At 44.9% G+C, this 16243-nt stretch overlaps 1 protein-coding gene across 2 annotated transcripts in view; it reads left to right on the forward strand.

Annotated features, from left to right (window-relative positions):
* Nucleotides 1–16243, forward strand: part of pde4ba (phosphodiesterase 4B, cAMP-specific a) — a 360826-nt gene that overhangs the window by 66692 nt on the left and 277891 nt on the right. For both annotated transcript variants that reach the window (XM_046300226.1, XM_046300228.1), the window contains exon 2: nucleotides 5745–5840. In XM_046300226.1, the coding sequence (XP_046156182.1) occupies nucleotides 5799–5840 (42 nt within the window). In that variant the 5' untranslated portion in view covers nucleotides 5745–5798. The remainder of the gene's footprint in view (nucleotides 1–5744; nucleotides 5841–16243) is intronic.

Raw genomic sequence — 16243 nt, forward strand, 5'->3', positions numbered from 1 at the left:
CTTTGACTGAATGTTTTGTGCAAATACTGGAGTAATGTAATGAGTGGTGTGATCCTTAATTTGACAAAATGTGACTATTTTTTTAGTTACTTGGTCCATGTGTATAGGCTACAAGTACACTGAAATTATGTTATTTGCATGTCGTTAAAACAACGACCTGAAAAATACGTATTTTCAACTTTCAAACGAAAAAGGCCGTAGACGTCTTTTTATAGGTGTCTTTTCAGCGACATGAAAAATACGTCTTTTCAACCAAAACCAAAGTTATATTAGAAGTCGGGCATAGTCGTCTTTTCAACATATTTGCTGGGTGCCCCCACCCTCTCTCTCTCCACTCGGCACAGCCAGAAGAGGACTGGCCACCCCTCATAGCCTGGTTCCTCTCTAGGTTTCTTCCTAGGCAGTTTTTCCTAGCCACCGTCCTTCTACACCTGCATTGCTTTCTGTTTGGGGTTTTAGGCTTTGTTTCTGTACAGCACTTTGATATATCAGCTGATGTAAGAAGGGCAATATAAATACATTTGATTTGATTTGATTTGAACATGCAACGTGGTGTTAGAAATTTGGGAGGTGGAAAATATATTTCCCTCTTGGTTGAGGGAGGATGACTTAAAATGTTATTTACACGATGAAAGCTCTCTATATTTCAGCTTCATAAGAGAAGGCATGAGAATGATGATGAAACAATGTACCCACCCAGGCCCTACAGCAGTGGTTCCATGAAGAGCAATACTCTGTCTGATATATAAACACAATAATGCAGTTCCTGAAAACAATCTCAGCTAATGTAGGTAGCCAAGCAGTTAAAAGGTTGGTCCAGTAACCGAAAGGTTGCTGATTCAAATCTCTGAGCTGACTAGGTGAAAAAATCTGTACATTTGCCCTTGAGCAAGGTATTTAACCCTAATTGCTCATGTAAGTTGCTCTGGATAAGAGTGTCTGCTAAATGACTAAAATGTAAAATGTAAAAATAATAAAAAATAAATGATGTGCTGGTATGTGCTCTGTAAAGCTAGAAAAACAATTGACATCAGGATGAACTCGCAAAAATGAACATTCAACACTCAATGTTGTGATCTGTTTCCCAATGCCTCCTCGATGTCTCCATCATCACCGGTGATTTAGCTAACCCCCCTGTCCCATACCAGAGAGCGTCCATCCCTCTACCCACCCTATGATTTAATGAAGCTCTGACCTCGGGTTATCACTCCCACTGAAGCCTGGCCTGGTCACCACCCATTACATTTACATTTACATTATTATTATGATTTGAACCAAGGATCATACAACAGTGGTGTCTGGGTTATGATGGGCTCCCGAGTTGCACAGCAGTCTAAGGCACTGCATCTCAGTGCTAGAGGCCGTGTTTGGGAGTCCCATAGGGAGGCGCACAATTGGCCCAGCGTCGTCCGGGTTTGCCCAGTGTAGGCCGTCATTGTAAATAAGAATTTGTTCTTAAATGACTTGCCTACTAGTTGAATAAAGGTTAAATAAAACATGTGTTTTTAAATTATACGGTTACACGCACACATAAACACACACATAAACCCACACCCACACATAAACACACACAAACCCACACGCACACACACACACATAAACCCACACGCACACATAAACACACACGCACACATAAACACACACATAAACCCACACGCACACACACACACATAAACCCACACGCACACATAAACACACACGCACACATAAACACACACATAAACCCACACATAAACCCACACGCACACATAAACACACACATAAACCCACACGCACACATAAACACAAACTTAAACACATGCACAAACACACATAAACACACACATAAACCCACACGCACACATAAACACAAACTTAAACACATGCACAAACACACATAAACACACGCATAAACACACACGCACACATAAACACACACATAAACCCACACGCACACATAAACACACACGCACACATAAACACACACATAAACCACACGCACACATAAACCACACGCACACATAAACACACACGCACACATAAACACACACATAAACCCACACGCACACATAAACACAAACTTAAACACATGCACAAACACACATAAACACACACAAACCCACACGCACACATAAACACAAACTTAAACACATGCACAAACACACATAAACACACACATAAACCCACACGCACACATAAACACAAACTTAAACACATGCACAAACACACATAAACACACACGCACACATAAACACACACATAAACCCACACGCACACATAAACACACACATAAACCCACACGCACACATAAACACAAACTTAAACACATGCACAAACACACATAAACACACACATAAACCCACACGCACACATAAACACAAACTTAAACACATGCACAAACACACATAAACACTCACATAAACACACACACACACAACACACACGCACAAACACACATCCATCTTAAACTACATGGAGAACCTGAACAGCTCTTCTCTGAAACACACTGGTTGTGTGTGTTACAGTACACATACAGACCGGATGATGATCATTGAGTCAGGAGTCAGAACAAGATAGTGTATAAACAAAGGATCTGAAGAAATGAGAGCTAACACAGAGCCATTTAGGAGAACAGAGCAGAGCTTCTCCACACCACATACTGAGTGAAACTGTAAGGACACGCGCAGCACTGTGATCCTGACTGAAACTGCCCAGGTTTTTCCATCATTAGCATAACTGTCACTTCAAATCAAATCAAATTGTATTTGTCACATGCATACAATACGCTGAACAAAAATATAAATGCAACATGCAACATATTCAAATATTTTAGTGAGTTACAATTCATATAAGGAAATAAAATACAGACCTTACAGTGAAATTCTTACTTACAAGCTCTTAACCAACAATGCAGTTTAAGAAAAATATGTGTTAAGTGTGAAATAGATAGGTGAAAAATAATTTTAGAGCAACAGTAAAATAACAATAGCAAGGCTATATGCAGGGGGTACCAGTAGTCTGGGTAGCATTTGATTAGCTGTTCAGGAGTCTTATGGCTTGTAGAAGCTGTTGAGAAGCCTTTTAGACCTAGACTCCGGTACTGCTTGCCGTGCAGTAGCAGAGAGAACAGTCTACGACTAGGGTGGCTGGGGTCTTTGACAATTTTTAGGGCCTTGCTCTGACACCGGCCTGGATGGCAGGAAGCTTGGCCCCAGTGATGTATTGGGCCGTATGCACTACCTCCTGTAGTGACTTGTAGTCGAAGACCGAACAGTTGCCATACCAGGCAGTGATGCAACCAGTCAGGATGCTCTCGGTGGTGCAGCTGTAGTACTCTTTGAGGATCTGAGGACCCATGCCAAATCTTTTCAGTCTCCTGGGGGGGAATAGGTTTTGTCGTGCCCTCTTCACGACTGCCTTGGTGTGCTTGGACTATGGTAGTTTGTTGGTGATGAAGACACCAAGGAACTTGAAGCTCTCAACCTGCTCCACTACAGCCCTGTCGATGAAAATGGGGGCGTGCTCGGTCCTCCTTTTCCTGTAGTCCACAATCATCTCCTTTGTCTTGATCACATTGAGGGAGAGGTTGTTGTTCTGGCACCACAAGGCCAGGTCTCTGACCTACCTATAGGCAGTCTCGTCATTGTCGGTGATCAGGCCTACCACTGTTGTGTCATCAGCAAACTTAATGATGGTGTTGGAGTTGTGCCTGGCCATGCAGTCATGAGTGAACATGGAGTACAGGAGGGGACTGATCACGCACCCCTGAGGGGCCCCTGTGTTGAGGATCAGCGTGGCGGATGTGTTGTTACCTACCCTTAACACCTGGGGGCGACCCGTCAGGAAGTCCAGGATCCAGTTGCAGATGGAGGTGTTTATTCCCAGGGTCCTTAGCTTAATGATGAGCTTTAAGGGCACTATGGTGTTGAATGCTGAGCTGTGGTCAATGAATAGCATTCTCACATAGGTGTTCCGTTTGTCCAGGTGGGAAAGGGCAGTGTGGAGTGCAATATAGATTACATCATCTGTGTATCTGTTGGGGCGGTATGCAAATTGGAGTGGGTCTAGGGCTCCTGGGATAATGGTGTTGATGTGAGCCATGAACAGCCTTTCGAATCACTTCATACAGATGTGTGTGCTACGGGTCGGTAGTCATTTAGGCAGGTTACATTATTATTAGTATTCTTGGGCACAGGGACTATGGTGATCTGCTTAAAACATGGGAGAGATTGAAAATGTCAGTGAAGACACTTGTCAGTTGGTCAGAGTGCATGTTCTGGTAATCCATCTGGCCCTGCGACTTTGTGGATGTTGACCTGTTTAAACGTCTTACTTACATTGGCTGCGAAGTGCGTGATCACACAGACTTCCGGAACAGCTGATGGTCTCATGCATGTTTCAGTGTTACTTGCCTCTTTTTATTTTTATTTTACCTTTATTTAACCTTTATTTAACCAGGCAAGTCAGTTAAGAACAAATTCTTATTTTCAATGATGGCCTAGTGGGTTAACTGCCTGTTCAGGGGCAGGACGACAGATTTGTACCTTGTCAGCTCGGGGGTTTGAATTTGCAACCTTCCGGTTACTAGTGCAACGCTCTAACCACTAGGCTACACTGCCGCCCCGAGCTCTAAGCGAGCATAGAAGTAATTTAGCTCATCTGGTAGGCTCATGTCACTGGGCAGCTTGTGGCTGTGCTTCCCTTTGTAGTCTGTAATAGTTAGCAAGCCCTGCCACATACGACAAGCGTCAGAGCCGGTGTAGTACGATTCAATCTTAGTCCTGTATTGACGTTTTGCCTGTTTGATGGTTCGTTGGAGGGGACAGCGTGATTTCTTATAATCGTCCCACTCTTTGAAAGAAGCAGCTCTACCCTTTAGCTCAGTGCAGATGCTGCCTGTAATCCATGGGTTTCTCGTTGGGGTATGTACACATGGTCACTGTGGGGATGACGTCATCAATGCACTTATTGATGAAGCCAGTGACTGATGTGGTATACTCTTCAATGCCATCGGAAGAATCACGGAACATATTCTAGTCTGTTCTAGCAAAACAGTCCGATAGCTTAGCATCTGCCTCATCTGACCACTTTTTTCCTCTGTTTCTTACTTTTGGTGTGCTTTGCTGACCTTGCGTGACCCTGTTCCCTCACACACATCATCTGGCGTAGGGCTAGAGTTAGTCTATACCTGTTGTTTATGAAGCACGACAAATAACATTTGATTTGAGTGCGATGGGAGAGTGAAGACCTAGGATTGTCCACACACTGTCCTCGTACTGTCCTCTCACTGTCCTCTCACTGTCCTCTCACTTTCCTCTCACTGTCCTCTCACTGTTGGACCAGCATTCCAGGTGAAGCTGGTTGAGAGAATGCCAAGAGTGTGCAAAGCTGTCATCAAGGCAAAGGGTGGCTACTTTGAAGAATCTCAAATATAAAATATATTTCTTTAACACTTTTGTGCTTACTGCATTATTCTGTATGTGTTATTTCATAGTTTTGATGTCTTCACTATTATTCTACAGTATAAAAAATAAAGAATGAGTAGGTGTGTCCAAACTTTTGACTGGTACTGTATATATATATATATATATATATATATATATATATATATATATATATATATATATATATGTATATATACTGTATATATCTTGTTTTTATTTTGCTATGTATATTTTATAGAATACTAAACAACTACACAAACTAAGTCCTCTTTGGACTCTACAACAGTAACACGTATGTGTGTGTGTATTGTGTTGTTCCAGGTGTGTATGTGAAGCTAGCTGCTGTGTAAGAGAGTGAGGAATACTCCACGGAAGATGAGGAAGAGCAGGAGTGTGCTGACGGTGTCTCCCAATGATGTAAGTAACAACATTCCTACAACATTCTAACAACATTCCAACAATATTGCCACAAGGTTCCAAGAACACTCATTCCCACCCTTGAATTCATCCCAGAGTGGCTTAGGATACATTCAGAGAGAGAGAAAAAGAAAGAGAGGGGGGAGAGAGAGAGAGAAAGAAAGAGAGGGGGAGAGAGAGAGAGAGAAAAGAAAGAGAGGGGGAGAGAGAGAGAAAGAAAGAGAGGGGGAGAGAGAGAGAAAGAAAGAGAGGGGGAGAGAGAGAGAGAAAGAAAGAGAGGGGGAGAGAGAGAGAGAGAAAGAAAGAGAGGGGGGAGAGAGAGAGAGAGAAAGAAAGAGAGGGGGAGAGAGAGAGAAAAGAAAGAGAGGGGGAGAGAGAGAGAGAAAGAAAGAGAGGGGGAGAGAGAGAGAGAAAGAAAGAGAGGGGGAGAGAGAGAGAGAAAGAAAGAGAGGGGGAGAGAGAGAGAGAAAGAAAGAGAGGGGGAGAGAGAGAGAGAAAGAAAGAGAGGGGGAGAGAGAGAGAGAAAGAAAGAGAGGGGGAGAGAGAGAGAGAAAGAAAGAGAGGGGGAGAGAGAGAGAGAAAGAAAGAGAGGGGGGGAGAGAGAGAGAGAAAGAAAGAGAGGGGGAGAGAGAGAGAGAAAGAAAGAGAGGGGGAGAGAGAGAGAGAAAGAAAGAGAGGGGGAGAGAGAGAGAGGGTGGGGAGAAAGGTTAAGGAGGGAGAGAGGAAGGAGAGAGAGAGAGAAAGAAAGAGAGGGGGGAGAGAGAGAGAGGGTGGGGGAGAAAGGGTAAGGAGGGAGAGAGGAAGGAGAGAGAGAGAGAGGGTGGGGGAGAAAGGTTAAGGAGGGAGAGAGGAAGGAGAGAGAGGGAGAGGGTGGGGGAGAAAGGGTAAGGAGGGAGAGAAGAAGGAGAGAGAGAGAGAGGGGTGGGGGAGTAAGGGTAAGGAGGGAGAGAAGAAGGAGAGAGAGAGAGAGGGTGGGGGAGTAAGGGTAAGGAGGGAGAGAGGAAGGAGAGAGAGAGAGAGAGAGGAAGGAGAGAGAGAGAGAGAGAGGGTGGGGGAGAAAGGTTAAGGAGGGAGAGAGGAAGGAGAGAGAGGGAGAGGGTGGGGGAGTAAGGTTAAGGAGGGAGAGAGGAAGGAGAGAGAGGGAGAGAAAGAAAGAGAGGGGGGGAGAGAGAGAGAGGGTGGGGGAGAAAGGTTAAGGAGGGAGAGAGGAAGGAGAGAGAGGGAGAGGGTGGGGGAGAAAGGTTAAGGAGGGAGAGAGGAAGGAGAGAGAGGGAGAGAAAGAAAGAGAGGGGGAGAGAGAGAGAGGGTGGGGGAGAAAGGTTAAGGAGGGAGAGAGGAAGGAGAGAGAGGGAGAGGGTGGGGGAGTAAGGGTAGGAGGGAGAGAGGAAGGAGAGAGAGAGAGAGGGGTGGGGGAGTAAGGGTAAGGAGGGAGAGAGGAACGAGAGAGAGGGAGAGGGTGGGGGAGTAAGGGTAAGGAGGGAGAGAGGAAGGAGAGAGAGAGAGGGGTGGGGGAGTAAGGGTAAGGAGGGAGAGAGGAAGGAGAGAGAGAGAGAGGGTGGGGGGAGTAAGGGTAAGGAGGGAGAGAGGAACGAGAGAGAGGGAGAGGGTGGGGGAGTAAGGGTAAGGAGGGAGAGAGGAAGGAGAGAGAGAGAGAGGGTGGGGGAGTAAGGGTAAGGAGGGAGAGAGGAACGAGAGAGAGGGAGAGGGTGGGGGAGTAAGGGTAAGGAGGGAGAGAGGAAGGAGAGAGAGAGAGAGGGTGGGGAGTAAGGGTAAGGAGGGAGAGAGGAAGGAGAGAGAGAGAGAGGGTGGGGGAGTAAGGGTAAGGAGGGAGAGAGGAACGAGAGAGAGGGAGAGGGTGGGGGAGTAAGGGTAAGGAGGGAGAGAGGAAGGAGAGAGAGAGAGAGGGTGGGGGAGTAAGGGTAAGGAGGGAGAGAGGAAGGAGAGAGAGGGAGAGGGTGGGGGAGTAAGGGTAAGGAGGGAGAGAGGAAGGAGAGAGAGACAGAGGGTGGGGGAGAAAGGGTAAGGAGGGAGAGAGGAAGGAGAGAGGGCTCTGTTCACAAACACAAACACACCCTACAGAGCCCCAGGACAACAGCACAATTAGACCCAACCAAATCATGAGAAAACAAAAAGATAATTACTTAACACATTGGAAAGAATTAACAAAAAAACAGAGCAAACTAGAATGCTATTTGGCCCTACACAGAGAGTACACAGCGGCAGAATACCTGACCACTGTGACTGACCCAAAATTAAGGAAAGCTTTGACTATGTACAGACTCAGTGAGCATAGCATTGCTATTGAGAACGCCGTAGGCAGACATGGCTCTCAAGAGAAGACAGGCTATGTGCTTACTGCCCACAAAATGAGGTGGAAACTGAGCTACACTTCCTAACCTCCTGCCCAATGTATGACCATATTAGAGATACATATTTCCCCCAGATCACATAGATCCACAAAGAATTCGAAAACAAATCCAATTTTGAAAACTACTGGGTGAAATTCCACAGTGTGCCATCACAGCAGCAAGATTTGTGACCTGTTGCCACGAGAAAAGGGCAACCAGTGAAGAACAAACACCATTGTAAATACAACCCATATTTATGCTTATTTATTTTATCTTGTGTCCTTTAACTATTTGTACATTGTATATATATATATATAATATGACATTTGTAATGTTGTTTTTTGAAACTTCTGTATGTGTAATGTTTACTGTTCATTTTTGTTGTTTTTCACTTTATATATTCACTTTGTATGTTGTCTACCTCACTTGCTTTGGCAATGTTAACACATGTTTCCCATGCCAATAAAGCCCTTGAATTGAATTGAATTGAATTGAGAGAGAAGGAAAATAGAAAAAAAGGCTTCCACTCCAGTTGTCCCTAGTGATAGCAGTAGAAGGCACACTTCTTCTGATCTAACCTGCAAACAGCTCAGTGACAGGGTAGACTGGAAAAAAACAGACAGCCTCATGTTGGCTCATCTCTCAGCCTTATCCTACTCTTTGTTCTCTCTACTCCTGTGCCTCCCTCTTACTTCTCCTACTAGATGGACAGTAGATAAAGGTGTGGGTGTAGTGTTACGTTGCTGTAGACAGCTTTGGCATTAGTCAGCCAGATGAGCTCTTATCCTCCATCTCCGCACCTCTCCTTTTCTCTCCCCTTATTGCATTTTTCAGCATCTCATGCTCTACCATTCTATTCAATGTCTCCTTCCTGTCGCTGTCACATTGTCCTTGCACCCTGTCACTAATCATTGCTCTCCCTTTCCTCACTAAACATATTGCTCCCTTCCTTCTTGTACTCCCTATGATTGCTCTCTTATCCCTCTCTTTCTCTCTTTCTCTCTCCTCTCTATTTCTCTCTCTCCCCTCGCTCTCTCTTTCTCTCTCCTCTCTCTCTTCCTCGCTCTTTCCCCTCTCTCTCTTCCTCGCTCTTTCCCCTCTCTCTCTCTCTCTCTCTCTCTCTCTCTCTCTCTCTCTCTCTCTCTCTCTCTCTCTCTCTCTCTCTCTCTCCTCATTCTCTCTCTGTAGAGTATCCTCTCTCCTCCCCCCTCTCTGTCACTCTCTCTCTCTCTCTCTCTCTCTCTCTCTCTCTCTCTCTCTCTCTCTCTCTCTCCTCCCTCTGTAGAGTATTCTCCCCCTCTCTCTCTCTCTCTTTCTCTCTCTCGCTCTCTCTCTGTAGAGTATCCTCGTTTCCTCTCCTCCCTCTCTCCTCTATCCAGTTTCCCTGGTCCTGCTGTTGCCTGGGTGCTTCCTGTGGGTTAGCAGTACTGTGTAGTAGGCCCTTCAGGTTGGCTGACAGGGATAGGCCCTCTCCTCTCTGTCAGATTACTAAAGATAACACAAACACACAGGGGTGTAAGGGAGAACAATAGGTTTGTCTGGAGGATCACAGCAGGGGCTCGGGAGATGCTGAGAGTGAATGGAGCCACTGTAGGAACTTGTACATGGACTGTGTTGTGTGTCTGAGGTGTGCATGTATTTATGTGTATAAGAAGTGCAGGATTCAGATTTTAAGGATAAGACACAAGGTTAGTCTGTTTGGAAGGGGTTTTAAGATGACCATAGACAAAGTAAGGCAGGAGGGTAAGAGCACCAGTGAAGGGGTCAGTGGTCGCGGAGGTTTGATGAGTCATTTTTATTGGCTTTGGGCATAAATAGACTATAGTCTGGTATGGGCATGGCATAGTGTGATGTATGACCTCATAAGTGTGTTAGACTTGAGTTTAAGTGTGTGTGTGTGTGTGTGTGTGTGTGTGTGTGTGTGTGTGTGTGTGTGTGTGTGTGTGTGTGTGTGTGTGTGTGTGTGTGTGTGTGTGTGTGTGTGTGTGTGTGTGTGTGTGTGTGTGTGTGTGTGTGTGTGTGTGTGTGTGTGTGTGTGTGTGTGAGGGGGAGGGCTCTACCTTTAGCTAGGGGGTTGTTATTGGATTCCAGTGTGTGTTGAGTGGAGGTGCAGAAGCACAGCTGTAGGCAACAGACAAAACGGCCTGATTAAATAACATCTAAGACACTCTTACAGCCAGGCCCACTGATGACTCATCACCCAGTCAGCTCAGCCTAAGTTTTTGTGTGTGTGTGTCTCCGTGCATGTGTCCGTGGTGTTTGTAGGAGGGCGCATAGATGGCTTTACGTGTGTCAGAGGCATCACTGGGACGGAACACTCCATTTAAATCGAATAGTCAGGATGAAAAACACAGCGAGTTGTGCCTGCACACACAGCCTTCATCAAGTCGCTAACCACCTGAATCTATTCCTACCAGGTACACATACTTGTTTCAATATCTCACTCTCACTCTGTGGCCAGGTACAGTCTGCCTCTTGCTGTGTAGCAACTCATACAGTCTGTCACTCGCTGTGTAGCAACTCATACAGTCTGTCACTCGCTGTGTAGCAACTCATACAGTCTGTCACTCGCTGTGTAGCAACTCATACACTCTGTCACTCGCTGTGTAACAACTCATACAGTCTGTCATTCACCTTTCAATGTGTAACAACTCATACAGTCTGCCTTTCAATGTATAACAACTCATACAGTCTGTCACTCACTGTGTAACAACTCATACAGTCTGCCTCTTGCTGTGTAGCACCTCATACAGTCTGTCACTCGCTGTGTAACAACTCATAGAGTCTGCCTCTTGCTGTGTAGCAACTCATACAGTCTGTCACTTGCTGTGTAGCACCTCATACAGTCTGTCACTCGCTGTGTAACAACTCATACAGTCTGCCTCTTGCTGTGTAGCAACTCATACAGTCTGCCTCTTGATGTGTAGAAACTCATAGTCTGTCAATCAATGTGTAACAACTCATACAGTCTGTCACTGACTGTGTAGCAACTCATACAGTCTGTCACTCGCTGTGTAGCAACTCATACAGTCTGTCATTCACCTTTCAATGTACAACAACCCATACAGTCTGTCACTCACTGTGTAACAACTCATACAGTCTGCCTCTTGCTGTGTAGCAACTCATACAGTCTGTCACTCACTGTGGAACAACTCATACAGTCTGCCTCTTGCTGTGTAGCAACTCATACAGTCTGTCTCTTGCTGTGTAGCAACTCATACAGTCTGTCACTCGCTGTGTAGCAACTCATACAGTCTGTCATTCACCTTTCAATGTGTAACAACTCATACAGTCTGCCTTTGAATGTATAACAACCCATACAGTCTGTCACTCAATGTGTAGCAACTCATACAGTCTGTCTCTTGCTGTGTAGCAACTCATACAGTCTGTCACTCGCTGTGTAACAACTCATACAGTCTGCCTCTTGCTGTGTAGCAACTCATACAGTCTGCCTCTTGCTGTGTAGAAACTCATACAGTCTGTCAATCAATGTGTTACAACTCATACAGTCTGCCTCTTGCTGTGTAGCAACTCATACAGTCTGTCACTCGCTGTGTAGCAACTCATACAGTCTGTCACTCGCTGTGTAACAACTCATACAGTCTGCCTCTTGCTGTGTAGCAACTCATACAGTCTGCCTCTTGCTGTGTAGAAACTCATACAGTCTGTCAATCAATGTGTTACAACTCATACAGTCTGCCTCTTGCTGTGTAGCAACTCATACAGTCTGTCACTCGCTGTGTAACAACTCATACAGTCTGTCATTCACCTTTCAATGTGTAACAACTCATACAGTCTGCCTTTCAATGTATAACAACTCATACAGTCTGTCACTCACTGTGTAACAACTCATACAGTCTGCCTCTTGCTGTGTAGCACCTCATACAGTCTGTCACTCGCTGTGTAACAACTCATAGAGTCTGCCTCTTGCTGTGTAGCAACTCATACAGTCTGTCACTTGCTGTGTAGCACCTCATACAGTCTGTCACTCGCTGTGTAACAACTCATACAGTCTGCCTCTTGCTGTGTAGCAACTCATACAGTCTGCCTCTTGCTGTGTAGAAACTCATACAGTCTGCCTCTTGCTGTGTAGAAACTCATACAGTCTGTCAATCAATGTGTAACAACTCATACAGTCTGCCTCTTGCTGTGTAGCAACTCATACAGTCTGTCATTCACCTTTCAATGTGTAACAACTCATACAGTCTGTCATTCACCTTTCAATGTGTAACAACTCATACAGTCTGCCTTTCAATGTATAACAACTCATACAGTCTGTCACTCACTGTGTAACAACTCATACAGTCTGCCTCTTGCTGTGTAGCAACTCATACAGTCTGTCACTCACTGTGTAACAACTCATACAGTCTGTCACTCAATGTGTAACAACTCATACAGTCTGCCACTCAATGTGTAACAATTCATACAGTCTGCCACTCAATGTGTAACAACTCATATAGTCTGTCACTCGCTGTGTAGCAACTCATACTGTCTGTCACTCGCTGTGTAGCAACTCATACAGTCTGTCACTCGCTGTGTAACAACTCATACATTCTGCCTCTTGCTGTGTAGCAACTCATACAGTCTGTCACTCGCTGTGTAGCAACTCATACAGTCTGTCACTCGCTGTGTAACAACTCATACAGTCTGCCTCTTGCTGTGTAGCAACTCATACAGTCTGCCTCTTGCTGTGTAGAAACTCATACAGTCTGTCAATCAATGTGTTACAACTCATACAGTCTGCCTCTTGCTGTGTAGCAACTCATACAGTCTGTCACTCGCTGTGTAACAACTCATACAGTCTGTCATTCACCTTTCAATGTGTAACAACTCATACAGTCTGCCTTTCAATGTATAACAACTCATACAGTCTGTCACTCACTGTGTAACAACTCATACAGTCTGCCTCTTGCTGTGTAGCACCTCATACAGTCTGTCACTCGCTGTGTAACAACTCATAGAGTCTGCCTCTTGCTGTGTAGCAACTCATACAGTCTGTCACTTGCTGTGTAGCACCTCATACAGTCTGTCACTCGCTGTGTAACAACTCATACAGTCTGCCTCTTGCTGTGTAGCAACTCATACAGTCTGCCTCTTGCTGTGTAGAAACTCATACAGTCTGTCAATCAATGTGTAACAACTCATACAGTCTGTCACTGACTGTGTAGCAACTCATACAGTCTGTCACTCGCTGTGTAGCAACTCATACAGTCTGCCTCTTGCTGTGTAGAAACTCATACAGTCTGTCTCTTGCTGTGTAGCAACTCATACAGTCTGTCACTCGCTGTGTAGCAACTCATACAGTCTGTCATTCACCTTTCAATGTGTAACAACTCATACAGTCTGCCTTTCAATGTATAACAACTCATACAGTCTGTCACTCACTGTGTAACAACTCATACAGTCTGCCTCTTGCTGTGTAGCACCTCATACAGTCTGTCACTCGCTGTGTAACAACTCATACAGTCTGTCACTCACTGTGTAACAACTCATACAGTCTGTCACTCACTGTGTAACAACTCATACAGTCTGCCTCTTGCTGTGTAGCAACTCATACAGTCTGTCACTTGCTGTGTAGCACCTCATACAGTCTGTCACTCGCTGTGTAACAACTCATACAGTCTGCCTCTTGCTGTGTAGCAACTCACACAGTCTGCCTCTTGCTGTGTAGAAACTCATACAGTCTGTCAATCACCTTTCAATGTGTAATAAACTCATACAGTCTGTCATTCACCTTTCAATGTGTAACAACTCATACAGTCTGCCTTTCAATGTATAACAACTCATACAGTCTGTCACTCACTGTGTAACAACTCATACAGTCTGCCTCTTGCTGTGTAGCAACTCATACAGTCTGTCACTCACTGTGTAACAACTCATACAGTCTGTCACTCAATGTGTAACAACTCATACAGTCTGCCACTCAATGTGTAACAATTCATACAGTCTGCCACTCAATGTGTAACAACTCATATAGTCTGTCACTCGCTGTGTAGCAACTCATACTGTCTGTCACTCGCTGTGTAGCAACTCATACAGTCTGTCACTCGCTGTGTAACAACTCATACATTCTGCCTCTTGCTGTGTAGCAACTCATACAGTCTGTCACTCGCTGTGTAGCAACTCATACAGTCTGTCACTCGCTGTGTAACAACTCATACAGTCTGCCTCTTGCTGTGTAGCAACTCATACAGTCTGCCTCTTGCTGTGTAGAAACTCATACAGTCTGTCAATCAATGTGTTACAACTCATACAGTCTGCCTCTTGCTGTGTAGCAACTCATACAGTCTGTCACTCGCTGTGTAACAACTCATACAGTCTGTCATTCACCTTTCAATGTGTAACAACTCATACAGTCTGCCTTTCAATGTATAACAACTCATACAGTCTGTCACTCACTGTGTAACAACTCATATAGTCTGTCACTCGCTGTGTAGCAACTCATACTGTCTGTCACTCGCTGTGTAACAACTCATACAGTCTGCCTCTTGCTGTGTAGCAACTCATACAGTCTGTCACTTGCTGTGTAGCAACTCATACAGTCTGTCACTCGCTGTGTAACAACTCATACAGTCTGCCTCTTGCTGTGTAGCAACTCATACAGTCTGCCTCTTGCTGTGTAGAAACTCATACAGTCTGTCAATCAATGTGTTACAACTCATACAGTCTGCCTCTTGCTGTGTAGCAACTCATACAGTCTGTCACTCGCTGTGTAACAACTCATACAGTCTGTCATTCACCTTTCAATGTGTAACAACTCATACAGTCTGCCTTTCAATGTATAACAACTCATACAGTCTGTCACTCACTGTGTAACAACTCATACAGTCTGCCTCTTGCTGTGTAGCACCTCATACAGTCTGTCACTCGCTGTGTAACAACTCATAGAGTCTGCCTCTTGCTGTGTAGCAACTCATACAGTCTGTCACTTGCTGTGTAGCACCTCATACAGTCTGTCACTCGCTGTGTAACAACTCATACAGTCTGCCTCTTGCTGTGTAGCAACTCATACAGTCTGCCTCTTGCTGTGTAGAAACTCATACAGTCTGTCAATCAATGTGTAACAACTCATACAGTCTGTCACTGACTGTCACTTGTGTAGCAACTCATACAGTCTGTCACTCGCTGTGTAGCAACTCATACAGTCTGCCTCTTGCTGTGTAGAAACTCATACAGTCTGTCTCTTGCTGTGTAGCAACTCATACAGTCTGTCACTCGCTGTGTAGCAACTCATACAGTCTGTCATTCACCTTTCAATGTGTAACAACTCATACAGTCTGCCTTTCAATGTATAACAACTCATACAGTCTGTCACTCACTGTGTAACAACTCATACAGTCTGCCTCTTGCTGTGTAGCACCTCATACAGTCTGTCACTCAATGTGTAACAACTCATACAGTCTGTCACTCACATACAGTCTGTGTGTAACAACTCATACAGTCTGTCACTCACTGTGTAACAACTCATACAGTCTGCCTCTTGCTGTGTAGCAACTCATACAGTCTGTCACTTGCTGTGTAGCACCTCATACAGTCTGTCACTCGCTGTGTAACAACTCATACAGTCTGCCTCTTGCTGTGTAGCAACTCACACAGTCTGCCTCTTGCTGTGTAGAAACTCATACAGTCTGTCAATCACCTTTCAATGTGTAATAAACTCATACAGTCTGTCATTCACCTTTCAATGTGTAACAACTCATACAGTCTGCCTTTCAATGTATAACAACTCATACAGTCTGTCACTCACTGTGTAACAACTCATACAGTCTGCCTCTTGCTGTGTAGCAACTCATACAGTCTGTCACTCACTGTGTAACAACTCATACAGTCTGTCACTCAATGTGTAACAACTCATACAGTCTGCCACTCAATGTGTAACAATTCATACAGTCTGCCACTCAATGTGTAACAACTCATATAGTCTGTCACTCGCTGTGTAGCAACTCATACTGTCTGTCACTCGCTGTGTAGCAACTCATACAGTCTGTCACTCGCTGTGTAACAACTCATACATTCTGCCTCTTGCTGTGTAGCAACTCATACAGTCTGTCACTC

Source organism: Oncorhynchus gorbuscha, linkage group LG15, assembly GCF_021184085.1.
Source record: "Oncorhynchus gorbuscha isolate QuinsamMale2020 ecotype Even-year linkage group LG15, OgorEven_v1.0, whole genome shotgun sequence".
NCBI classification, from domain to species: Eukaryota; Metazoa; Chordata; class Actinopteri; order Salmoniformes; family Salmonidae; genus Oncorhynchus; species Oncorhynchus gorbuscha.